The following is a 23902-nucleotide window of genomic DNA, read 5'->3' as shown; positions in this document are numbered from 1 at the left end:
CAATCTGCATTTTTGCCAATTGGCAACTGATGCTCAATAACCTCCATAGTGCGGAAGAGGGGGAACCATCGCCATATATGAGGGCCCACAAGAGAAGAGGCCCCTCACAATCAGCCATGCTCTATACCAATAGGATGCAGGACCTCTATCTTGAATACAAGAGGCAAAGGGGTGGTCTTCAGTATGCTGAATGTCGGGATCCCGGCGCACAGTATACCGGCGCCGGGATCCCGACACCCGGCATACCGACAGCTATTCTCCCTCGTGGGGGTCCACGACCCCCCTGGAGGGAGAATAAATAGCGTGGCGCGCGTAGCACGGGACTCCTTTGCGCTCGCCACTGTCGGTATGCCGGAGGTCGGGCTCCCGGCGCCGCTAATGCTGGTCGCCGGGAGCCCGGCCGCCGGCATACCATACTACACCCGAGGCAAAGGGAGGGATTAAAATACATATTTTTGCCATGACTGGCCTGATGAGTAATCCACTCCCTCGTCTGGGAAGAAAATAAAGAACTTTTAATTACATGGGTAAAAAAAGAATCAGGGGATTCCAGGCAAACCCACTGGCCTTAACGGGAAATCCACCCCTGCTTTCAAATAGCGGAGATGCTATAGAGTAGACCTACCTGACCCTCTCCATGAGGGAGAAAATGCTCTGTTCCTGGATTTTCCTGGTAATGTATGATTGCCATCACCTGTGGTGAAACACCTTTCTTATCAATTAACTAGCTCACCACAGGTGATGGCAATCATACATTACCAGGAAAGTCCAGGAACAGAGCATTTTCTCCCTCATGGAGAGGGTCAGGTAGGCAAGTATGGAGTAGACCAGTGGTTCTCAAACTCGGTCCTCAGGACCCCACACAGTGCATGTTTTGCAGGTAACCAAGCAGGTGCACAGGTGTATTAATTACTCACTGACACATTTTAAAAGGTCCACAGGTGGAGCTAATTATGTCACTTGTGATACTGTGAGGAGACCTGCAAAACATGCACTGTGTGGGGACCTGAGGACCGAGTTTGAGAACCTGTGGAGTAGACAAATGGAGGGATTACTAAATGGAGCATTTTCACAAACTGAACCATGGGAATTGGAGTAATAAAAGATATAGAAAAGGCTTTTAACTAATGATTAAAATAAACCCAGAGCTCCAGAAACTATGAACCTACTTCACTGACAAAATTATGAGCCAAAACAAAAAGATTGGAGGAGTGATTCTTGAGAACAATAATTCACAAATAAGCATAGCAGTGCATTCTTTTATTTGTCATTTTACTTGCCTCACACTCATACACTGATAAAACTAAATTCTCTTATAAAAAAAAAATAAAAAAAAATCAACAATAAGGGGAAGTTTACTAAGAATTGTGTTGGGCTGCGACTCACGATTTCCCCTTTATCGCTGGAACGTTTTGCGCTGCAAATCATAGATTTGCTAACAATACTGCCAGGCAACGACGCGCATGCGCATTGTGAGCGCCGCGCAGCCCCAACCCATTCGCAGTGCTGCGACAACCAGCACCATGCGAACGGGTCGGAATGACCCCCATGGTTTTGCCCAACTGCTAACAAATTTGTTAGTGCAATCAACTCTGAATTAGGCCCTATGTTTGTTCTGAAGGTGATTTGGACTGCGAAATCGAGTCAAATGTGATTTCCATATGAATTTGCCATTATCAAATTCACGATTTGCCAAATCGCGACTTTATCGCTGGAAAAATACCAAATCGACCAAACACGATTCTTAGTATATTTCCCCCCAAGTATTTAAAGGACGACTTCAGTTTTCATGTCGGCCATATTAAGTCTTAAAATTCAGCAGACCTTGTTTTCCTTCTTACAAATATGGGATTATTCCTAGGGGAGATGGATTGATTTAAATCTAAGTTTAAAGCACCTTTAAACCTAGAAGCTGCTTTATTTAAAAGAAAAATATATTTATGTCAATGCTTCAGTAATATTTCATAACTCAAATAAAACGAGAAAGAAGTTTGTTTGGTGAAGCCCAATATTAACAGGTTTCAGGGCTTCATGTAATACAATCATTATAAACCCAGTTAATAACAGAGACCCACATAAATATTGGTAAAGGTTACAAAATTGGGTGAAACGAATGGCTCTTTCAGAAATACAAAACAAAAGAGTGACCAATTAAAACAAGGCTGAATACAAATAGATTTGTTATTCACATTCTCATTTGAGTTTTACCCCTTCAAGCAATTCCAGTTCCAGTAATTCCAAATTCCAACCACATGTGGTCAAACACATCAGAGCATCAACACAGTGCAGGTGGGTTAAGTGCAAATCTCAGCATCAAAGAGGTCCTAACAATTGTATGCAGCCCATGTGATCAAATTCAGCAGTTCTTTTGTTGCAGTGATGATGTACTGTGGATCTTCGACTTAAACCCACCATATACAGTACCACATTATTGAAATAAAAATGTTGGCTCTTTATATCCAAAAAGCTTGAAGTCTCCTTCAAATCGGTCATAAAGACGTTTGATATCTCTCTTGGAAACTTTGGAGAAATAATGTTCCACCTTTGACTGGTTGTACTGTGTGATGCCCAGAGGTATTGAGGGGTAGGACACCAGCCCATCTATACCAGCTTCTTTTAAGATGTATGGAGCATCTTCCTCAAGAGTCTCATGATGTCCAATAACATTGTAATTAATTTCACATGGTGCACAAAGTTCCACATAAGTTAGCCAGTGGATTATATGATCCCCAAACTGAATATCAAGAAACTTATGGTTTGGATCGCCCAAATAGCGAACAAAGTCTTGAAACTGCAGTCCTCCCTTGGCTTCTGTGCGGTCTTTTCTATATTTGCGAATAATGACTGGAGCAATGTTGTGCTTGTACCATGGCTCAAATCGGGGATTATTTACAAATTTATCCTTGTAGGCAGAAATAAGCCTCTCAAATGGATCTCGGACAATGAAAAACTTGAAATATGAATTCAGGCTGAAAACAATTAGAAGAAAAAAACAATATATATATATTTTTTGTAAAAAAATACATTTCATAAAGCATATTGCACATTGAACAAAAAAATATTTAACTACAGGAAATTCAGTGCTAAGAAGAATAAAAGTTAGACTTTCATCAACCATCATCAAATCTTTCCACCATAATGCAATACCTGGGTGTCGTGAAATGTGATACAATATGAGAAAATCCAATCTTGTATCATTCCGTATACTGCTAAAGGTGTTAGGCTATGTCCAAATGGACTCTTCAAGCATCCAAGGACTACTGGAGCGTGTAAATTGATGAGAAAATAATTTTCCACACTCCTACATGCCTAACTTATTCCTTGTATGACTAAGAAAAAGTGTTTGTGCAGTCATAGCCCAAGATATGTAATTGTGTTAAAACATTTCTGCCATTGGAACTTTCCTAAGGATGAGCGACAGAATTAAAAATGGATAATGTTTTGATGTTTTATATCATGTATATACTGTGTTATGTTTAGGAAGAGATATTTTTTTATTGCCACAAAAGCTAAATAGCAACATTTATGGACTCTGGACAAACATACTGTATAGATGATAAAACACCAAAAAGTGGCGATTTTGAGCATGATCATATATGTATGTTCCAATATTTTACTGAATGTGTAAATATCCATATTTATTTTCAGTGACGGGTAATGCATATGCACTTGTAGGCAGACATTTTTCCATGTATTGCTTCAGTCATGTCTCATCAACTACAATCCTTTCTCAAGAAAGGGTTCTATAACAATTTATCACAAGCTCATAGCAAGTAGTAGGAGACACACAGGAAACCCGCAAAGACAAGTTTCTGTATGCATACAGTATAATGTGTAAGGGCCATACCGTTCATGTACATCTGATAAACTGTATGAAGAAAGTCGGGGAAGACCATTCTTGTCATGGTCATGGACCACATTTTCTGGGATTTCATGGATAGAAGGAAATGCCCCTGCAAAGACAATGTCAAATTACTGTTGAGTAGCTGAAATGCTGGGCATAATGGGGGTTATTCCGACCTGATCGCACCTAGGATTTTTCTCTGTGCTGCGATCAGGTCACTACTGCGCATGCGTATGCACAGCAATGCGCAGGCGCGTCGTACGGGTACAAAGCGGATTGTTGCTGAGCGATTGATTTAACGAAGAATCCATTTGCACAGCCGATCGCAAGGAGATTGACAGGAAGAGGGCGTTTGTGGGTGGCAACTGACCGTTTTCTGGGAGTGGGTGGAAAAACGCAAGGCGTGTTCAAGCTAGAGATGAGCGCCTGAAATTTTTCGGGTTTTGTGTTTTGGTTTTGGGATCGGTTCCGCGGCCGTGTTTTGGGTTCGAACGCGTTTTGGCAAAACCTCACCGAATTATTTTTGTCGGATTCGGGTGTGTTTTGGATTCGGGTGTTTTTTTCCAAAAACACTAAAAAACAGCTTAAATCATAGAATTTGGGGGTCATTTTGATCCCAAAGTATTATTAACCTCAAAAACCATAATTTACACTCATTTTCAGTCTATTCTGAATACCTCACACCTCACAATATTATTTTTAGTCCTAAAATTTGCACCGAGGTCGCTGTGTGAGTAAGATAAGCGACCCTAGTGGCCGACACAAACACCGGGCCCATCTAGGAGTGGCACTGCAGTGTCACGCAGGATGTCCCTTCCAAAAAACCCTCCCCAAACAGCACATGACGCAAAGAAAAAAAGAGGCGCAATGAGGTAGCTGTGTGAGTAAGATTAGCGACCCTAGTGGCCGACACAAACACCGGGCCCATCTAGGAGTGGCACTGCAGTGTCACGCAGGATGGCCCTTCCAAAAAACCCTCCCCAAACAGCACATGACGCAAAGAAAAAAAGAGGCGCAATGAGGTAGCTGACTGTGTGAGTAAGATTAGCGACCCTAGTGGCCGACACAAACACCGGGCCCATCTAGGAGTGGCACTGCAGTGTCACGCAGGATGGCCCTTCCAAAAAACCCTCCCCAAACAGCACATGACGCAAAGAAAAAAAGAGGCGCAATGAGGTAGCTGACTGTGTGAGTAAGATTAGCGACCCTAGTGGCCGACACAAACACTGGGCCCATCTAGGAGTGGCACTGCAGTGTCACGCAGGATGTCCCTTCCAAAAAACCCTCCCCAAACAGCACATGACGCAAAGAAAAAAAGAGGCGCAATGAGGTAGCTGTGTGAGTAAGATTAGCGACCCTAGTGGCCGACACAAACACCGGGCCCATCTAGGAGTGGCACTGCAGTGTCACGCAGGATGTCCCTTCCAAAAAACCCTCCCCAAACAGCACATGACGCAAAGAAAAAAAGAGGCGCAATGAGGTAGCTGACTGTGTGAGTAAGATTAGCGACCCTACTGGCCGACACAAACACCGGGCCCATTTAGGAGTGGCACTGCAGTGTCACGCAGGATGTCCCTTCCAAAAAACCCTCCCCAATCAGCACATGATGCAAAGAAAAAGAAAAGAAAAAAGAGGTGCAAGATGGAATTATCCTTGGGCCCTCCCACCCACCCTTATGTTGTATAAACAAAACAGGACATGCACACTTTAACCAACCCATCATTTCAGTGACAGGGTCTGCCACACGACTGTGACTGATATGACGGGTTGGTTTGGACCCCCCCCAAAAAAGAAGCAATTAATCTCTCCTTGCACAAACTGGCTCTACAGAGGCAAGATGTCCACCTCATCTTCACCCTCCGATATATCACCGTGTACATCCCCCTCCTCACAGATTATCAATTCGTCCCCACTGGAATCCACCATCTCAGCTCCCTGTGTACTTTGTGGAGGCAATTGCTGCTGGTCAATGTCTCCGCGGAGGAATTGATTATAATTCATTTTAATGAACATCATCTTCTCCACATTTTCTGGATGTAACCTCGTACGCCGATTGCTGACAAGGTGAGCGGCGGCACTAAACACTCTTTCGGAGTACACACTTGTGGGAGGGCAACTTAGGTAGAATAAAGCCAGTTTGTGCAAGGGCCTCCAAATTGCCTCTTTTTCCTGCCAGTATAAGTACGGACTGTGTGACGTGCCTACTTGGATGCGGTCACTCATATAATCCTCCACCATTCTATCAATGTTGAGAGAATCATATGCAGTGACAGTAGACGACATGTCCGTAATCGTTGTCAGGTCCTTCAGTCCGGACCAGATGTCAGCATCAGCAGTCGCTCCAGACTGCCCTGCATCACCGCCAGCGGGTGGGCTCGGAATTCTGAGCCTTTTCCTCGCACCCCCAGTTGCGGGAGAATGTGAAGGAGGAGATGTTGACAGGTCGCGTTCCGCTTGACTTGACAATTTTGTCACCAGCAGGTCTTTCAACCCCAGCAGACCTGTGTCTGCCGGAAAGAGAGATCCAAGGTAGGCTTTAAATCTAGGATCGAGCACGGTGGCCAAAATGTAGTGCTCTGATTTCAACAGATTGACCACCCGTGAATCCTTGTTAAGCGAATTAAGGGCTGCATCCACAAGTCCCACATGCCTAGCGGAATCGCTCCCTTTTAGCTCCTTCTTCAATGCCTCCAGCTTCTTCTGCAAAAGCCTGATGAGGGGAATGACCTGACTCAGGCTGGCAGTGTCTGAACTGACTTCACGTGTGGCAAGTTCAAAGGGCATCAGAACCTTGCACAACGTTGAAATCATTCTCCACTGCACTTGAGACAGGTGCATTCCATCTCCTATATCGTGCTCAATTGTATAGGCTTGAATGGCCTTTTGCTGCTCCTCCAACCTCTGAAGCATATAGAGGGTTGAATTCCACCTCGTTACCACTTCTTGCTTCAGATGATGGCAGGGCAGGTTCAGTAGTTTTTGGTGGTGCTCCAGTCTTCTGTACGTGGTGCCTGTACGCCGAAAGTGTCCCGCAATTTTTCTGGCCACCGACAGCATCTCTTGCACGCCCCTGTCGTTTTTTAAAAAATTCTGCACCACCAAATTCAAGGTATGTGCAAAACATGGGACGTGCTGGAATTTGCCCATATTTAATGCACACACAATATTGCTGGCGTTGTCCGATGCCACAAATCCACAGGAGAGTCCAATTGGGGTAAGCCATTCCGCGATGATCTTCCTCAGTTGCCGTAAGAGGTTTTCAGCTGTGTGCGTATTCTGGAAAGCGGTGATACAAAGCGTAGCCTGCCTAGGAAAGAGTTGGCGTTTGCGAGATGCTGCTACTGGTGCCGCCGCTGCTGTTCTTGCGGCGGGAGTCCATACATCTACCCAGTGGGCTGTCACAGTCATATAGTCCTGACCCTGCCCTGCTCCACTTGTCCACATGTCCGTGGTTAAGTGGACATTGGGTACAACTGCATTTTTTAGGAGACTGGTGAGTCTTTTTCTGACGTCCGTGTACATTCTCGGTATCGCCTGCCTAGAGAAGTGGAACCTAGATGGTATTTGGTAACGGGGGCACACTGCCTCAATAAATTGTCTAGTTCCCTGTGAACTAACGGCGGATACCGGACGCACGTCTAACACCAACATAGTTGTCAAGGACTCAGTTATCCGCTTTGCAGTAGGATGACTGCTGTGATATTTCATCTTCCTCGCAAAGGACTGTTGAACAGTCAATTGCTTACTGGAAGTAGTACAAGTGGGCTTACGACTTCCCCTCTGGGATGACCATCGACTCCCAGCGGCAACAACAGCAGCGCCAGCAGCAGTAGGCGTTACACGCAAGGATGCATCGGAGGAATCCCAGGCAGGAGAGGACTCGTCAGACTTGCCAGTGACATGGCCTGCAGGACTATTGGCATTCCTGGGGAAGGAGGAAATTGACACTGAGGGAGTTGGTGGGGTGGTTTGCGTGAGCTTGGTTACAAGAGGAAGGGATTTACTGGTCAGTGGACTGCTTCCGCTGTCACCCAAAGTTTTTGAACTTGTCACTGACTTATTATGAATGCGCTGCAGGTGACGTATAAGGGAGGATGTTCCGAGGTGGTTAACGTCCTTACCCCTACTTATTACAGCTTGACAAAGGGAACACACGGCTTGACACCTGTTGTCCGCATTTCTGGTGAAATACCTCCACACCGAAGAGCTGATTTTTTTGGTATTTTCACCTGGCATGTCAACGGCCATATTCCTCCCACGGACAACAGGTGTCTCCCCGGGTGCCTGACTTAAACAAACCACCTCACCATCAGAATCCTCCTGGTCAATTTCCTCCCCAGCGCCAGCAACACCCATATCCTCCTCATCCTGGTGTACTTCAACACTGACATCTTCAATCTGACTATCAGGAACTGGACTGCGGGTGCTCCTTCCAGCACTTGCAGGGGGCGTGCAAATGGTGGAAGGCGCATGCTCTTCACGTCCAGTGTTGGGAAGGTCAGGCATCGCAACCGACACAATTGGACTCTCCTTGTGGATTTGGGATTTCAAAGAACGCACAGTTCTTTGCGGTGCTTTTGCCAGCTTGAGTCTTTTCAGTTTTCTAGCGAGAGGCTGAGTGCTTCCATCCTCATGTGAAGCTGAACCACTAGCCATGAACATAGGCCAGGGCCTCAGCCGTTCCTTGCCACTCCGTGTGGTAAATGGCATATTGGCAAGTTTACGCTTCTCCTCCGACAATTTTATTTTAGGTTTTGGAGTCCTTTTTTTACTGATATTTGGTGTTTTGGTTTTGACATGCTCTGTACTATGCCATTGGGCATCGGCCTTGGCAGACGACGTTGCTGGCATTTCATCGTCTCGGCCATGACTAGTGGCAGCAGCTTCAGCACGAGGTGGAAGTGGATCTTGATCTTTCCCTAATTTTGGAACCTCAACATTTTTGTTCTCCATATTTTAATAGGCACAACTAAAAGGCACCTCAGGTAAACAATGCAGATGGATGGATTGGATACTAGTATACAATTATGGACGGGCTGCCGAGTGCCGACACAGAGGTAGCCACAGCCGTGAACTACCGCACTGTACTGTGTCTGCTGCTAATATATAGACTGGTTGATAAAGAGATAGTATACTCGTAACTAGTATGTATGTATAAAGAAAGAAAAAAAAACCACGGTTAGGTCACTGGTATATACAATTATGGACGGGCTGCCGAGTGCCGACACAGAGGTAGCCACAGCCGTGAACTACCGCACTGTACTGTGTCTGCTGCTAATATATAGACTGGTTGATAAAGAGATAGTATACTCGTAACTAGTATGTATGTATAAAGAAAGAAAAAAAAACCACGGTTAGGTCACTGGTATATACAATTATGGACGGGCTGCCGAGTGCCGACACAGAGGTAGCCACAGCCGTGAACTACCGCACTGTACTGTGTCTGCTGCTAATATATAGACTGGTTGATAAAGAGATAGTATACTCGTAACTAGTATGTATGTATAAAGAAAGAAAAAAAAACCACGGTTAGGTCACTGGTATATACAATTATGGACGGGCTGCGGAGTGCCGACACAGAGGTAGCCACAGCCGTGAACTACCGCACTGTACTGTGTCTGCTGCTAATATATAGACTGGTTGATAAAGAGATAGTATACTCGTAACTAGTATGTATGTATAAAGAAAGAAAAAAAAACCACGGTTAGGTGGTATATACAATTATGGACGGGCTGCCGAGTGCCGACACAGAGGTAGCCACAGCCGTGAACTACCGCACTGTACTGTGTCTGCTGCTAATATATAGACTGGTTGATAAAGAGATAGTATACTCGTAACTAGTATGTATGTATAAAGAAAGAAAAAAAAACCACGGTTAGGTCACTGGTATATACAATTATGGACGGGCTGCCGAGTGCCGACACAGAGGTAGCCACAGCCGTGAACTACCGCACTGTACACTGGTTGATAAAGAGATAGTAGTATACTCGTAACAACTAGTATGACGACGGTATAAAGAATGAAAAAAAAACCACGGTTAGGTGGTATATAATACAATTATGGTTGGACGGACTGCCTGCCGAGTGCCGACACAGAGGTAGCCACAGCCGTGAACTACCGCACTGTACACTGGTTGATAAAGAGATAGTAGTATACTCGTAACAACTAGTATGACGACGGTATAAAGAATGAAAAAAAAACCACGGTTAGGTGGTATATAATACAATTATGGTTGGACGGACTGCCTGCCGAGTGCCGACACAGAGGTAGCCACAGCCGTGAACTACCGCACTGTACACTGGTTGATAAAGAGATAGTAGTATACTCGTAACAACTAGTATGACGACGGTATAAAGAACGAAAAAAAAAACACGGTTAGGTGGTATATATTATAATACAATTATGGATGGACGGACTGCCTGCCGAGTTCCGACACAGAGGTAGCCACAGCCGTGAACTACCGCACTGTACACTGGTTGATAAAGAGATAGTAGTATACTCGTAACAACTAGTATGACGACGGTATAAAGAACGAAAAAAAAACCACGGTTAGGTGGTATATATTATAATACAATTATGGATGGACGGACTGCCTGCCGAGTTCCGACACAGAGGTAGCCACAGCCGTGAACTACCGCACTGTACACTGGTTGATAAAGAGATAGTAGTATACTCGTAACAACTAGTATGACTATGACGACGGTATAAAGAAAGAAAAAAAAAACCACGGTTAGGTGGTATATAATACAATTATGGATGGACGGACTGCCTGCCGAGTGCCGACACAGAGGTAGCCACAGCCGTGAACTACCGCACTGTACTGTGTCTGCTGCTAATATAGACTGGTTGATAAAGAGATAGTATACAATACTACTAATATACTGGTGGTCAGGCACTGGTCACCACTAGTCACACTGGCAGTGGCACTCCTGCAGCAAAAGTGTGCACTGTTTAATTTTAATATAATATTATTTATCATGTACTCCTGGCTCCTGCTATAACAACCTGCAGTGCTCCCCAGTCTCCCCCACAATTATAAGCTTTATATACAATACATTGATGTGCAGCACACTGGGCTGAGCAGTGCACACAGACTGAGTCACTGTGTGACTGTGTATCGTTTTTTTCAGGCAGAGAACGGATATATTAAATAAAACAAACAACTGCACTGTCTCTGGTGGTCACTGGTCACTGTGGTCGTCAGTCACTAAACTCTGTCTGCACTCTGCACTCTCTTCTAATCTACAGTATCACAGCAATCTCTCTCTCTCTCTCTCTTCTAAATCTAATCTAAATGGAGAGGACGCCAGCCACGTCCTCTCCCTATCAATCTCAATGCACGTGTGAAAATGGCGGCGACGCGCGGCTCCTTATATAGAATCCGAGTCTCGCGAGAATCCGACAGCGTCATGATGACGTTCGGGCGCGCTCGGGTTAACCGAGCAAGGCGGGAAGATCCGAGTCGCTCGGACCCGTGAAAAAAAAAGTGAAGTTCGTGCGGGTTCGGATTCAAAGAAACCGAACCCGCTCATCTCTAGTTCAAGCATTTGCAGGACGGGTGTCTGACGTCAATTCCGGACAAGAACAGGCTGAAGTAATTGTAGCGGCTGAGTAAGTTTTGAGCTACTCAGAAACTGCACAAATCTTTTTTATAGTGCTCGGCTGCACATGCAATCGCACGCTTGCAAAGCAAAAATAGTCTATAGGCAGCGACTATCTGTTTGCAGCACTGCAAAAAATAGCTAGTGAGCGATCAACTCGGAATGACCCCCGATGTCCCTTAATCATACGGTTTTTGTTCATCTCTATTTCATTCATTTTTCAAACAAAAAGAAAACATATCAAGAACATTTTCGGGAGGTAGGTGAGGCTGGTCCAGATGGACGTCTTCTGCTTTCAGGAAAGAGAGAAATAAAAGGGAAGGTCTAACCAAGTAAGCTTTGTACATTATCACAGGACATGCTCCTGGAAGGAATCCCAGTGTCCTACATAAATATAAAACTGGGAATGTAGACTGATCACAAAAAAAAAAATACCAGATTTTCACAAATCGCCATACTCTCATCAACCTTTACCATGTTAATTTCAAATTCATCTTTTAGGAAAAAGTGCATCACACAAGTATTAAAGCTTAGAGAAGGGATCTGAGATTACTGATGGAGCTAGGGAACTGTGTTTTGGGTTGGGGCGGGTCCATGACATGGAAACTCCACAGTTCTGATCAGAACAAGGGGTTAAAAAAATGAGTTATGGTAAAACTTACCTTCGTTAACTCTTTCTTTGAGGTCCATAGGGTCCACAGGGAATGCTATTAGGGGGTTGTAGGTGGTGGTAAGGACGGGGCACCAAACAGTTAAGCTTTTGGCATTCCAAGATGCTCCGGTCTTTTCCCCCTATGCCCCGCCTCCATGCTCTGGCATCCTCAGTTTTGTCAAACAACCCAAGGCAGGATCAGGATAGGAGAGAAAGAAGATATGTTACGCACAAGAACACATACTCTCGAGGAGGGAGCTGACGACCAAGAAGAGTAACCCATAGAAGTCCGGTGCATCAAGGTGGGCACCCTGTGGATCCTATGGCCCTCAAAGAAAGAGTTAGCGAAGGTAAGTTTTACCATAACTCATTTCCCTCTTCCGGTTCCCTACGGGGTCCACAGGAAATACCATAAGGATGTCCCAAAGCAGTTATTTTAAGGGAGGGGACGATCCTGAGTGGATAGACGTGTTTGGCATCCAAAAGAAGCATCTTGGAAAGCTAAAGTATCAAAAAGGCATAGAACCTAAGAAAGGTGTGGACTGAAGACTCCGTAGCCGCCTTGCATTGTTGTTTTGCAGACGCTCTATGGTTTGCTGCCCATGAGAGACGCACAGAGCGAGCAGAGTGGGCTGAGACTGTAGAAGGCACAGGAAGGTCAGCCTGGGTGTACGCCTGTGAAATGGTCATACGAATCCACCTAATCAGAGTCTGTTTGTCGGCTGGCCAACTACTCTTGTGGAAGCCATAGAGGACGAAGAAGGAGTCTGATTTCCAAAGAGAACTGGTATGATCTACATAGATCCAGAGAGCCCTGATCACATCAAAGGAAGCCTCTCCAGTCAAAAGGTTCAAAAGATAGAAAAGCCGGTACCACAATCTCCTCATTAAGATCGAACCGGGACACAACCTTAGGAAGATAATTGTCCCAAGTTCTGAGAACAGCCCTGTCCTGGTGAAAAATAAGAAAGGGGAAGCGACAGGAAAGTGCTCCCAAATCTGATACCCTAAGAGCAGATGCAATAACCAGTAGGAAGACTGTTTTTGCCGTAGGCCACTTCAGGTCCACTGAGTCCAGAGGTTCAAATGGCGGCTTCTAAAGGCTTTGAGGACCACAGAGAGATCCCAGGGAGCCACCGGGGGTACGTAGGTCGAACCCTGAGTTCCCCCTGGAGGAAGGTACGGACATCCGGGAGAGGAGCAAGTTTTCGTTGGAACCAAATGGACAGGGCCGAGAGGTGCACTTTCAACGTTACCAGGCGAGTCCCAGAGTCCATCCAGCTTGAAGGAAGACAAGAATACTGGACACCCGAGAAACCTGTGGGTTATGGCGACTCGTAGTGCACCACTGCATGTATGTATGCCATATCCAATAATAGATGCAGGCAGAGGCCAGCTTCCATGCTCTAAGCATGATCTGGACAACCGACTGGGAGAAAACAGCTTCTTCCCAGATCAGGACACCTGGGATGAAGGCCGCCGATATGGCTGGAATGTGGTATTCTGCCCATCGAAGGTTGCGAGCCACTTCCTGCATTGCCAACCAACTGCGGGTACCTCCCTGATGGTTGAGGTAGGCTACTGCTGTGGCGTTGTCTGACTGGACCTGCACAGGTTTGCCCTGAAAAATGTCCCATGCCAGAAGCAGTGCTCTTTAGACAGCTCGTAACTCCAGCGGCCCTGAAAGCAGAAGTGTCCAGTTACCGCGCCCCATCCTTGGAGACTGGCATCCGTGGTCAGCAGGATCCAATCTGGAATCCAGAAGGGTCACCCCTTAACCAGGTGTGATGTCTGAAGCCACCATGTTAGGGACAGACGGACCTCCAGAGAAAGAACCATCATCTGGGACCTGATCCGATTAGACTTTCCATCCCAGCGTGCCAGGATTAGGTGTTGGAGAGGCCTGGAGTGGAATTGACCGTACTTCACCATGTGGAAGGTAGAGACCATGGATCCCAGGACCTGCATGGCTGAGTGTATAGACATCTGACAATACATTGTCCGGGGTTAGGAAAAGTCTCTGTACTCGAGAATCTAGGAGAAGCTAGAGAGCTCCCAGATGGGTCATGCATTGAGAAGGCGTGAGGGATGATCTCCTCCAGTTGATGAGCCACCTGTGTTATTGTAAGATAGTCAGCTGGAGATGGGAGAGTAGGGCCTCCGGGGAGTGCACCATAAGGAGCAGGTCATCCAAATAAGGGAGCAATCTGACTCCCTGACGTCGTAGCTGCCATGATTTTGGTAAAGACCCTGGGTGCCGTAGACAGGTCAAAAGGCAAGACCCAAAATTGGTAATGTTGGCGAAGAATAGCGAACCACAGAAATGGCCGTGAGAAGGCGCTATAGGAACATGCAGGTAAGCATCCTGTACATAGGGAGACACCATGAAGTCTCCCAGCTCCATTGCCAGAACAAAGGAGCGCAGTGTTTCCATACGAAACTTGGGTACTGTGACAAATTTGTTGAGAGATTTGAGGTTTACGATAGGCCGATGAGACCAATTGGATTTCTGTACCAAAAATATTGTTGAATAGAATCTGGTCCCTCGTAGTGAACACGGGACTGGTACAATCACTCCTGATTGCAGGAGGGATTGGATAACTTCCTGTAGGGCTGAAGCCTTGCTGGGGTCCTACCTCAACCACCAGAGAGGCAACCACCTGCGTAAAAGAATTGTTGAGGGGCAGTCTTTTAAATGAGATTTCCTACCCGTGATAGATCACTTCCTGCACCCAAGCGTCTGCTGTTGTGTGGCGCCAACCATGTGCAAACTGGAGAAGTCTGTCTCCCACCCTGGGGTGCCACAGGAGGGGGCCCGTTTGGTCAGGCTGTAGGCTTGTTATCACGTTTTGTTGGTGGCTGTCTTGCGGCCCATGCCTGCATGGACCTGGGTTTTGTAGATTTAGCAGAGGCTGTGGAGGTCCGAGCATGTGGTGCAGTAGCTGATGGTAGGAAAGCCGTCTTAGCAGCCGCCAGTGATGCCACTATTTTATCCAATTCGGTTCCAAACAGGATATTCCCAGAGAATGGCAATAAGATTTTCTTAGAATACGTGTCCGCCTTCCATGAGTGGAGCCAGAGGATAGATCAGTGTCACGATCCGGGTATCTGGACGCCATTTCTTACCCATCAGATGCCTCCTAAGGCTGGCTCAGCGCTCCAGGACCGGATCCCATCTGTTATCCTGATGTGTACATTCCTGTATCCTCTCCTGTCACTCTGGGACGCTGTCACAGTAAACGCCATATTACACCTGGCATGGCGTCTCCCGCGGCCTCCGCCGCCGTCCCTGCTCTTCTGCATGCAGAGTGTCTGAGTGGCGATTACGTCAGCCGCGGCCTCCGCTGTGTCCGCGTGGTTGGATGTGCATCTGTCAGCCTGGCGCCTCCTGTCTCCGGTGGCCGGCGCCGCCATTACTGTTTTCATTACCACATGGATTACAAACCAAACTTCCCTCCAAGTGTCTGCATGGGCGCAGCCATCTTGGATTCTGTCAGCTGATCATTTCCACCAATCTGTTCTCAGTATTGATAATCTGCATAATTGCCTAGCCAATCCCTTCCTTGCTGCAGGTATAAATACACTGTGCCTGAGCAAGGAAGGCGTCAGTGCTTTGGTTGTCAAACCTAGTTCCTGTTTGTCTCTCTCCTGTGATTGTCTTCCAGGTTCCAGCTCCTGTCTCAAGACTTCCACCATAGAGACCCGCACCAGCATTCCACCTGCGGTGTAGCCTGACTCTCCAATCCATTGTGGATTCATCTGTTTCCAGCTACAACATTACCTGCTCCCAGCTCAGCTTCCAGCAGAGTACAGCTTCCCTTAAAGGGCCGGTGTCCTTTCTACACTTTACCACTCTCCACCGGTATTATTATTTCTCCGCTCTCAAGTTCTACATTTCAGTTCATATTTCATCGCTCCCAAGTTCATTTATTATTTAACTGGTTCCAGCCAGTATCCACTCCGTGCTAACAACAGTCTGGTTCCAGCCAGTATCCACAGCAGCTGTTTTTTCTTCAGCAACCCAGCTTTTCCTGGAACACCAGCTGGCACAATCCTGGGTTATCTCCATTGCTACAGTCGGGCCTGGTAAGGACTTTCCATCTAGAAGATCATAAGAACTATCTCACACTACCAGTGCCCTGTGGCTCCTGCCATCCTGTAGTACCCAGGAACTGTATTTATTCTTTGCTGACTTTTACGTTTTCTTTTACTGCTGCTGTGTTGCGGAGTTGTCATAATAAACATCATTGACTTTTATCCAAGTTGTCGTGGTCACGCCTTCGGGCAGTTATTATTCATGTTACTTACATGTCCAGGGGTCTGATACAACCTCCCAGGTTCCGGTACATCTCAGCCCCTACAACTGAGGCTGCCTCCCGTCAGCTCAGGCCCTCAGTTGTGACAGTAAGCACTGACCTAATGAATCCAGCCGGAGACCAGGATCAAGCGGCCAGGCCGATGCAAGAACTGGCAGCCCGACTAGAACATCAGGAGGCTGCACAGGGCCACATCATCCGCTGTCTCCAGGATCTCTCTACTCGGCTGGATGGGATTCAGACAACTCTCCGTGGATCAGGCGCGTCTGGTGCGTCAACCACAGTGACTCCAGCTATAACCCCACCCACCTTACCCATTTCTGCTCCACGTCTTCATCTTCCAACGCCAGCAAAATTTGACGGATCTCCAAGATTCTGCAGGGGATTTCTCAACCAGTGTGAGATTCAGTTTGAGCTACAACCTGGCAATTTTCCCAGTGACCGTACAAAAATTGCCTACATTATTTCTCTTCTCAGTGGCTCAGCCCTTGATTGGGCATCACCGTTATGGGAGAGGTCCGACACCCTGCTATCTTCCTACACTGCCTTCGTGTCAACATTCAGGCGCATCTTCGACGAGCCAGGCCGGGTAACCTCAGCTTCATCCGAGATTCTCCATTTACGCCAGGGGTCACGTACTGTAGGACAATATCTGATACAGTTCCAGATCCTGGCATCCGAACTGGCATGGAACGACGAGGCCCTGTATGCTGCATTCTGGCATGGCTTATCTGAGCGTATTAAAGATGAGTTAGCTACCAGAGACTTACCTTCTAAGTTAGATGAGCTAATCTCACTCTGCACGAAAGTTGATTTACGTTTCAGAGAGAGAGCAACTGAGCGTGGAAGATCATCTGCTCCAAAATCTTCTGCTCCTCCTCCTCGTCAACTGTCACCATCTAAAGATGAGCCCATGCAACTTGGTCGTTCCCGTTTAACACCTGCTGAGCGCCGAAGACGTCTCTCCGAGTCTCTCTGTCTCTATTGTGCAGCTCCGTCTCACACCATTAATGCCTGTCCCAAACGTCCGGGAAACTCCAAATCCTAGCTCGCCAAGGAGAGGGCCGGCTAGGAGTAATGATCTCCTCTCCATCTCCTCAAGATTGTAATCTCCCAGTCTCGCTTCAAGTTGCTCAACGTTATCGGAACGTCATTGCCCTCCTTGATTCCGGAGCAGCTGGGAACTTTATTACCGAAGCCTATGTTAAACGGTGGTCCCTACCCACCGAGAGACTTCCTTCGTCCATTTCTTTAACTGCCGTGGATGGCAGCAAAATTTTTGATGCAGTTATTTCTTTAAGGACTCTACCAGTTCGTCTGAGAGTGGGAGTTCTTCATTCCGAACTTATTTCTTTTTTAGTGATTCCAAGAGCCACACATCCTGTGGTCCTGGGCCTTCCATTGCTCCGTCTTCACAATCCTACAATTGATTGGACGACTACGCAAATCCTGGCATGGGGTTCCTCCTGTGCTGAGACATGTTTGTTTAAAGTATTGCCTGTCTGTTCTTCCTCCCCCAGGTCGTCTGATGTTCCACCTCCTCCATATCAAGATTTCACGGATGTGTTCAGTAAAGCTTCTGCTGATATCCTTCCTCCTCATAGAGAATGGGACTGCCCGATTGATCTCGTTCCAGGGAAGGTTCCACCTCGAGGCCGAACTTATCCGTTGTCTCTGCCTGAGACGCATTCTATGGAGGAATATATTAAAGAGAACCTAGCAAAGGGGTTCATTCGACCTTCTTCTTCTCCAGCCGGCGCAGGCTTCTTTTTTGTAAAAAAGAAAGATGGTGGTCTGCGGCCGTGCATCGACTACAGAGGTTTGAACGACATTACCATCAAGAACCGTTATCCTTTACCCCTGATTACTGAGCTCTTTGACAGAGTTAGCGGAGCTACCATCTTTACAAAGCTGGACTTGAGAGGTGCATACAATCTCATCCGGATCCGTGAGGGTGACGAGTGGAAGACCGCCTTTAACACCCGTGACGGACATTATGAGTACCTCGTCATGCCCTTCGGATTGAGCAATGCTCCAGCTGTCTTCCAGCATTTTGTCAATGAGATCTTCAGAGACATTCTATACCGTCATGTCGTGGTCTATCTAGACGATATCCTCATTTTTGCCAACGATTTAGAGGAACATCGTTTTTGGGTTAAAGAGGTTCTGTCCCGTCTCCGTGTCAATCATCTCTATTGCAAATTAGAAAAATGCGTCTTTGAAGTCAAGTCCATTCCGTTTCTAGGGTACATTGTGTCCAGTTCCGGACTAGAGATGGATCCTGAGAAACTACAAGCAATCCAAAATTGGCCGGTACCCTTAACCCTCAAAGGGGTCCAGAGGTTCTTAGGGTTCGCCAACTATTACCGAAAGTTTATACGAGACTTTTCCACCATTGTGGCGCCTATTACTGCTTTCACTAAGAAGGGTGCTAACCCGTCCAAGTGGTCTGAAGAAGCCATGCAAGCATTTCATCTTTTAAAACGAAGGTTCATCTCTGCGCCTGTTCTGAAACAGCCTGACATCGACTCTCCTTTCATCTTAGAGGTGGATGCCTCCTCCGTTGGAGTAGGAGCGGTGTTATCTCAGAGGGCTAAAGATGGCCATTTACACCCTTGCAGTTTCTTCTCCCGGAAGTTCTCCCCAGCTGAGCGCAACTATGCCATTGGCGACCAGGAGTTGCTAGCCATCAAGCTCGCTCTAGAAGAGTGGAGGTATCTGTTGGAGGGAGCTTCTCATTCAATCACCATACTTACAGACCACAAGAACCTTTTATATCTGAAAGGCGCACAATGTCTCAACCCTCGTCAGGCCAGATGGGCACTTTTCTTTTCCAGGTTCGACTTTAAACTCCAGTTCTGTCCGGGCTCTCAGAATCGCAAGGCCGATGCCCTTTCCCGCTCATGGGAGCAAGAAAATGAGTCAGAGTCTTCAGACAAGCATCCTATTATAAATCCGTTGGCATTCTCCACGGTAGGGATGGACTCTACGCCCCCATCAGGGAAAAGTTTTGTGAAACCGATGCTAAGGAAGAAGCTCATGCATTGGGCCCATGCTTCCCGTTTTGCCGGACATACAGGTATCCAAAAAACCCTGGAGTTTATCTCTAGGTCCTATTGGTGGCCAACTCTGAAAAAGGACGTCTTGGAGTTTATTGCATCTTGCCCAAAGTGTGCTCAACATAAGGTATCCCGCCAGTCGCCTGCGGGGCAACTGGTTCCACTATCTGTTCCCCGTCGACCTTGGACCCATTTGTCGATGGATTTTATTACAGATTTACCCATGTGCAACAAGTTCAATACCATCTGGGTGGTAGTTGACCGGTTCACCAAGATGGCACACTTCATTCCTCTCACCGGTCTTCCGTCAGCTTCCAAGTTGGCTCAAGTATTCATACAAGAGATCTTCCGACTCCACGGTCTTCCTGAAGAAATTATCTCAGATCGAGGAGTTCAATTCACAGCCAAATTCTGGCGAAGTTTATGTCAAGTCCTCCAAGTCAAGCTAAAGTTTTCCACGGCTTACCATCCTCAGACCAATGGTCAAACCGAGAGGGTGAATCAGGACTTGGAGGCCTTCCTCCACATCTATGTGTCCTCCTCTCAAGATGACTGGGTTCAATTACTTCCCTGGGCCGAGTTCTGTCATAACAACCAGTATCATTCTTCATCTGCTTCAACACCATTCTTCACTAACTTTGGATTCCACCCTAAAGTCCCTGAGTTCCAACCGCTTCCAGCAACTTCTGTTCCCGCAGTGGATATCACCTTGCATCAGTTTGCCAATATCTGGAAGAGCGTACGATCAGCTCTGCTCAAGGCATCGTTCAGGTACAAGAAGTTTGCGGATAAGAAGCGTCGAGCAGTTCCTGCTCTCAAGGTGGGTGATCGGGTATGGTTATCCACGAAGAATTTGAGGTTAAGAGTTCCCAGTATGAAGTTTGCACCTCGCTATATCGGTCCTTTCAAGATTGAACAAGTCATCAATCCTGTTGCTTACAGACTCCAGTTGCCTCCCTTCTTAAAAATACCCAGGACATTCCATGTTTCCCTGTTGAAACCGCTGATCTTGAATCGGTTTCATTCCTCACTTCCTCCAACTCCGAAAGTCCAAACTCAACGAGGCGTTGAGTATGAAGTGGCCAAGATCCTGGACTCACGTCACCGTTACGGTCAACTACAATATCTTATTGACTGGAAGGGTTATGGTACTGAGGAACGTTCATGGACCAATGCTTCTGATGTCCATGCTCCTGCCTTGGTCCGGAGATTCCATTCCAAGTTTCCTCAAAAGCCAAAGAAGTGTCCTGGGGCCACTCCTAAAGGGGGGGGTGCTGTCACGATCCGGGTATCTGGACGCCATTTCTTACCCATCAGATGCCTCCTAAGGCTGGCTCAGCGCTCCAGGACCGGATCCCATCTGTTATCCTGATGTGTACATTCCTGTATCCTCTCCTGTCACTCTGGGACGCTGTCACAGTAAACGCCATATTACACCTGGCATGGCGTCTCCCGCGGCCTCCGCCGCCGTCCCTGCTCTTCTGCATGCAGAGTGTCTGAGTGGCGATTACGTCAGCCGCGGCCTCCGCTGTGTCCGCGTGGTTGGATGTGCATCTGTCAGCCTGGCGCCTCCTGTCTCCGGTGGCCGGCGCCGCCATTACTGTTTTCATTACCACATGGATTACAAACCAAACTTCCCTCCAAGTGTCTGCATGGGCGCAGCCATCTTGGATTCTGTCAGCTGATCATTTCCACCAATCTGTTCTCAGTATTGATAATCTGCATAATTGCCTAGCCAATCCCTTCCTTGCTGCAGGTATAAATACACTGTGCCTGAGCAAGGAAGGCGTCAGTGCTTTGGTTGTCAAACCTAGTTCCTGTTTGTCTCTCTCCTGTGATTGTCTTCCAGGTTCCAGCTCCTGTCTCAAGACTTCCACCATAGAGACCCGCACCAGCATTCCACCTGCGGTGTAGCCTGACTCTCCAATCCATTGTGGATTCATCTGTTTCCAGCTACAACATTACCTGCTCCCAGCTCAGCTTCCAGCAGAGTACAGCTTCCCTTAAAGGGCCGGTGTCCTTTCTACACTTTACCACTCTCCACCGGTATTATTATTTCTCCGCTCTCAAGTTCTACATTTCAGTTCATATTTCATCGCTCCCAAGTTCATTTATTATTTAACTGGTTCCAGCCAGTATCCACTCCGTGCTAACAACAGTCTGGTTCCAGCCAGTATCCACAGCAGCTGTTTTTTCTTCAGCAACCCAGCTTTTCCTGGAACACCAGCTGGCACAATCCTGGGTTATCTCCATTGCTACAGTCGGGCCTGGTAAGGACTTTCCATCTAGAAGATCATAAGAACTATCTCACACTACCAGTGCCCTGTGGCTCCTGCCATCCTGTAGTACCCAGGAACTGTATTTATTCTTTGCTGACTTTTACGTTTTCTTTTACTGCTGCTGTGTTGCGGAGTTGTCATAATAAACATCATTGACTTTTATCCAAGTTGTCGTGGTCACGCCTTCGGGCAGTTATTATTCATGTTACTTACATGTCCAGGGGTCTGATACAACCTCCCAGGTTCCGGTACATCTCAGCCCCTACAACTGAGGCTGCCTCCCGTCAGCTCAGGCCCTCAGTTGTGACAATCAGGCCAGCACTGAGGTAACCGAGGCTTTAGAGGCCAGAGTCTAAAGCTGCTTCGCCTAAGTAGGAGGCAGTTTCCCTGATTTTTGTGATGTGTGACAGACATTCTTTGGAAATGTCTTAGGGGAGTTCATCCTGCAGAGCATCAGCCCAGTGTTCAATTGCTTTGGATACCCAGGCGGCCACCACAGTGGGCCTAGTGATAGTTCCAGTAAGGGAGTAGATAGACTTGAGACAGTGGGGCAGATGTATTAAGCCTGGATAAGGGATAAAGAAGTGATCAAGTAGTGATAAATCACTAGCCAGTCAGCTCCTGTCATTTTTCAAATCCGTAATGACCTTGCACTTATCACTGGTTTATCACTTCTTTATCAATTCTCCAGGTTAATACATCGGTCCCAATGTTCCATACTCCTACTGGTAGTTTCCTTCAAGGAAGATGTAGACGAAATAGGTAAAGTGGAGAATTTTACCAAGCGTGCCATGTGAGAATCTGCCGTTGGGAGACTTCCCATGTTTAGGGTAGATTTCATAGCTTCCATAAGTGCCAACACATCCAGAGCAGAGTGAGCATTCTCCCACCCACTCCCACAATGGGAGCTTCCCTGTACGGGATTGCGATTTGGCAAATGCACACATTACAGACAGGCAGGAATCTGCATTTTGCATCACGTCACTTACCAGTGCCCTGATGTACTGGCCTCTGAAGGTCACATCCTCAGCCTGGCAGCATGTTCCATATTTGCCTGCAATGTGCAGAGACTCTCTCCAGTGTGTACCCCGCTTGCTATACTGTGTACCCTGATCTGTTCCCACCATCTCCAGAGTATGGGCGCTGCCATGACACCTTTAGTCAGCTGACTTGGTGCTATCCACAACTGAGCATTGGAGCGCTCACATGACTTGATTCTCCAATCCCTGACCAGAGGGTATATACTCAGCGTTCCTTCTCAGTATCATTGCCTTGAGCAACGTGTCACATCTTGTGAACAAGCGTCTCCTGGCTCCAGTCTCCTCTCTTCAGAGTTTCCCCTGTGGATCAGCTCTGTGGAACTACAGGCATCAGCCATCCAGTTTGGTGCAGTTCCATCTGCATTCAGATCCAGTCACCAGCAGTCTCTAGTGACTTCCTAGCTTCAGTGTCTCCATGGAACTACAGGCTCCAGCCATCCAGCACTGCTACAACTCCTTACACAGTCAGCTTCCACTTCTACATGCAGTAAGAGACTCTCTCCAGGTGCTGCCTCATCATTCTCACCTGTGTGTTGTTAATCTGCATTCAGCACTGTGCTTTTGCTTCCAGCACTTAAACAACCAGCTTGTTGATCACCAACTGTCTCCTGCTATAGCCTTGCTTGGCTCTGTGGACTGTGCATATATTCTGACTGTGTGAATCTATTGCTGTCAGTTTCCAGACTGATTACCGGAGTTACTTATTGCCTGTAATTACTACCATCGGTGGCATTACCTACCTACTGCATATTGATCCTGTTACCATCGGCCTCCAAGCCAGCCATCGATGTTCACCATCGGCTTCCAGGCCGATCATCACAGTTTGCTAATTACACTGGTTCCCAGACCAGTTCATTACCTGTGACTGTTATTATACCATCTGTATTACTTACCTCCAGAGTACTGATTTCAGTTGCCATCGGCGCCCAGGCCAACCATCGTTATTTGCAAGTTGCTAACAGTTTCCAGACTGAATACCAAAAGTTACTTATTGTCTGTGTTGTTCCATCACATTCTCCCATCGGTTTCCAGGCCGATCCTCTGTGTCATTATTTATCCTCAGGATATAGACTCTGCTTCACATCAGCTCCCAGGCCGACCATCATTTATT

General features: G+C 47.0%; 1 protein-coding gene across 2 annotated transcripts in view; it reads right to left on the bottom strand.

Moving 5' to 3' along the window:
• Window positions 1–1245: 1245 nt before the first annotated feature.
• The window catches only part of CHST10 (carbohydrate sulfotransferase 10), a 143988-nt gene continuing 121331 nt past the window's right edge, over window positions 1246–23902 (bottom strand). For both annotated transcript variants that reach the window (XM_063953458.1, XM_063953457.1), the window contains exons 5-6: window positions 3848–3953; window positions 1246–2969 (exon numbers count right to left, since the gene is read on the bottom strand). In XM_063953458.1, the coding sequence (XP_063809528.1) occupies window positions 2429–2969; window positions 3848–3953 (647 nt within the window). In that variant the 3' untranslated portion in view covers window positions 1246–2428. The remainder of the gene's footprint in view (window positions 2970–3847; window positions 3954–23902) is intronic.

Source organism: Pseudophryne corroboree, chromosome 2, assembly GCF_028390025.1.
Source record: "Pseudophryne corroboree isolate aPseCor3 chromosome 2, aPseCor3.hap2, whole genome shotgun sequence".
NCBI classification, from domain to species: Eukaryota; Metazoa; Chordata; class Amphibia; order Anura; family Myobatrachidae; genus Pseudophryne; species Pseudophryne corroboree.
Note: the sequence above shows the minus strand (reverse complement) of the source record. Positions and strands in the feature narration are given on the sequence as shown.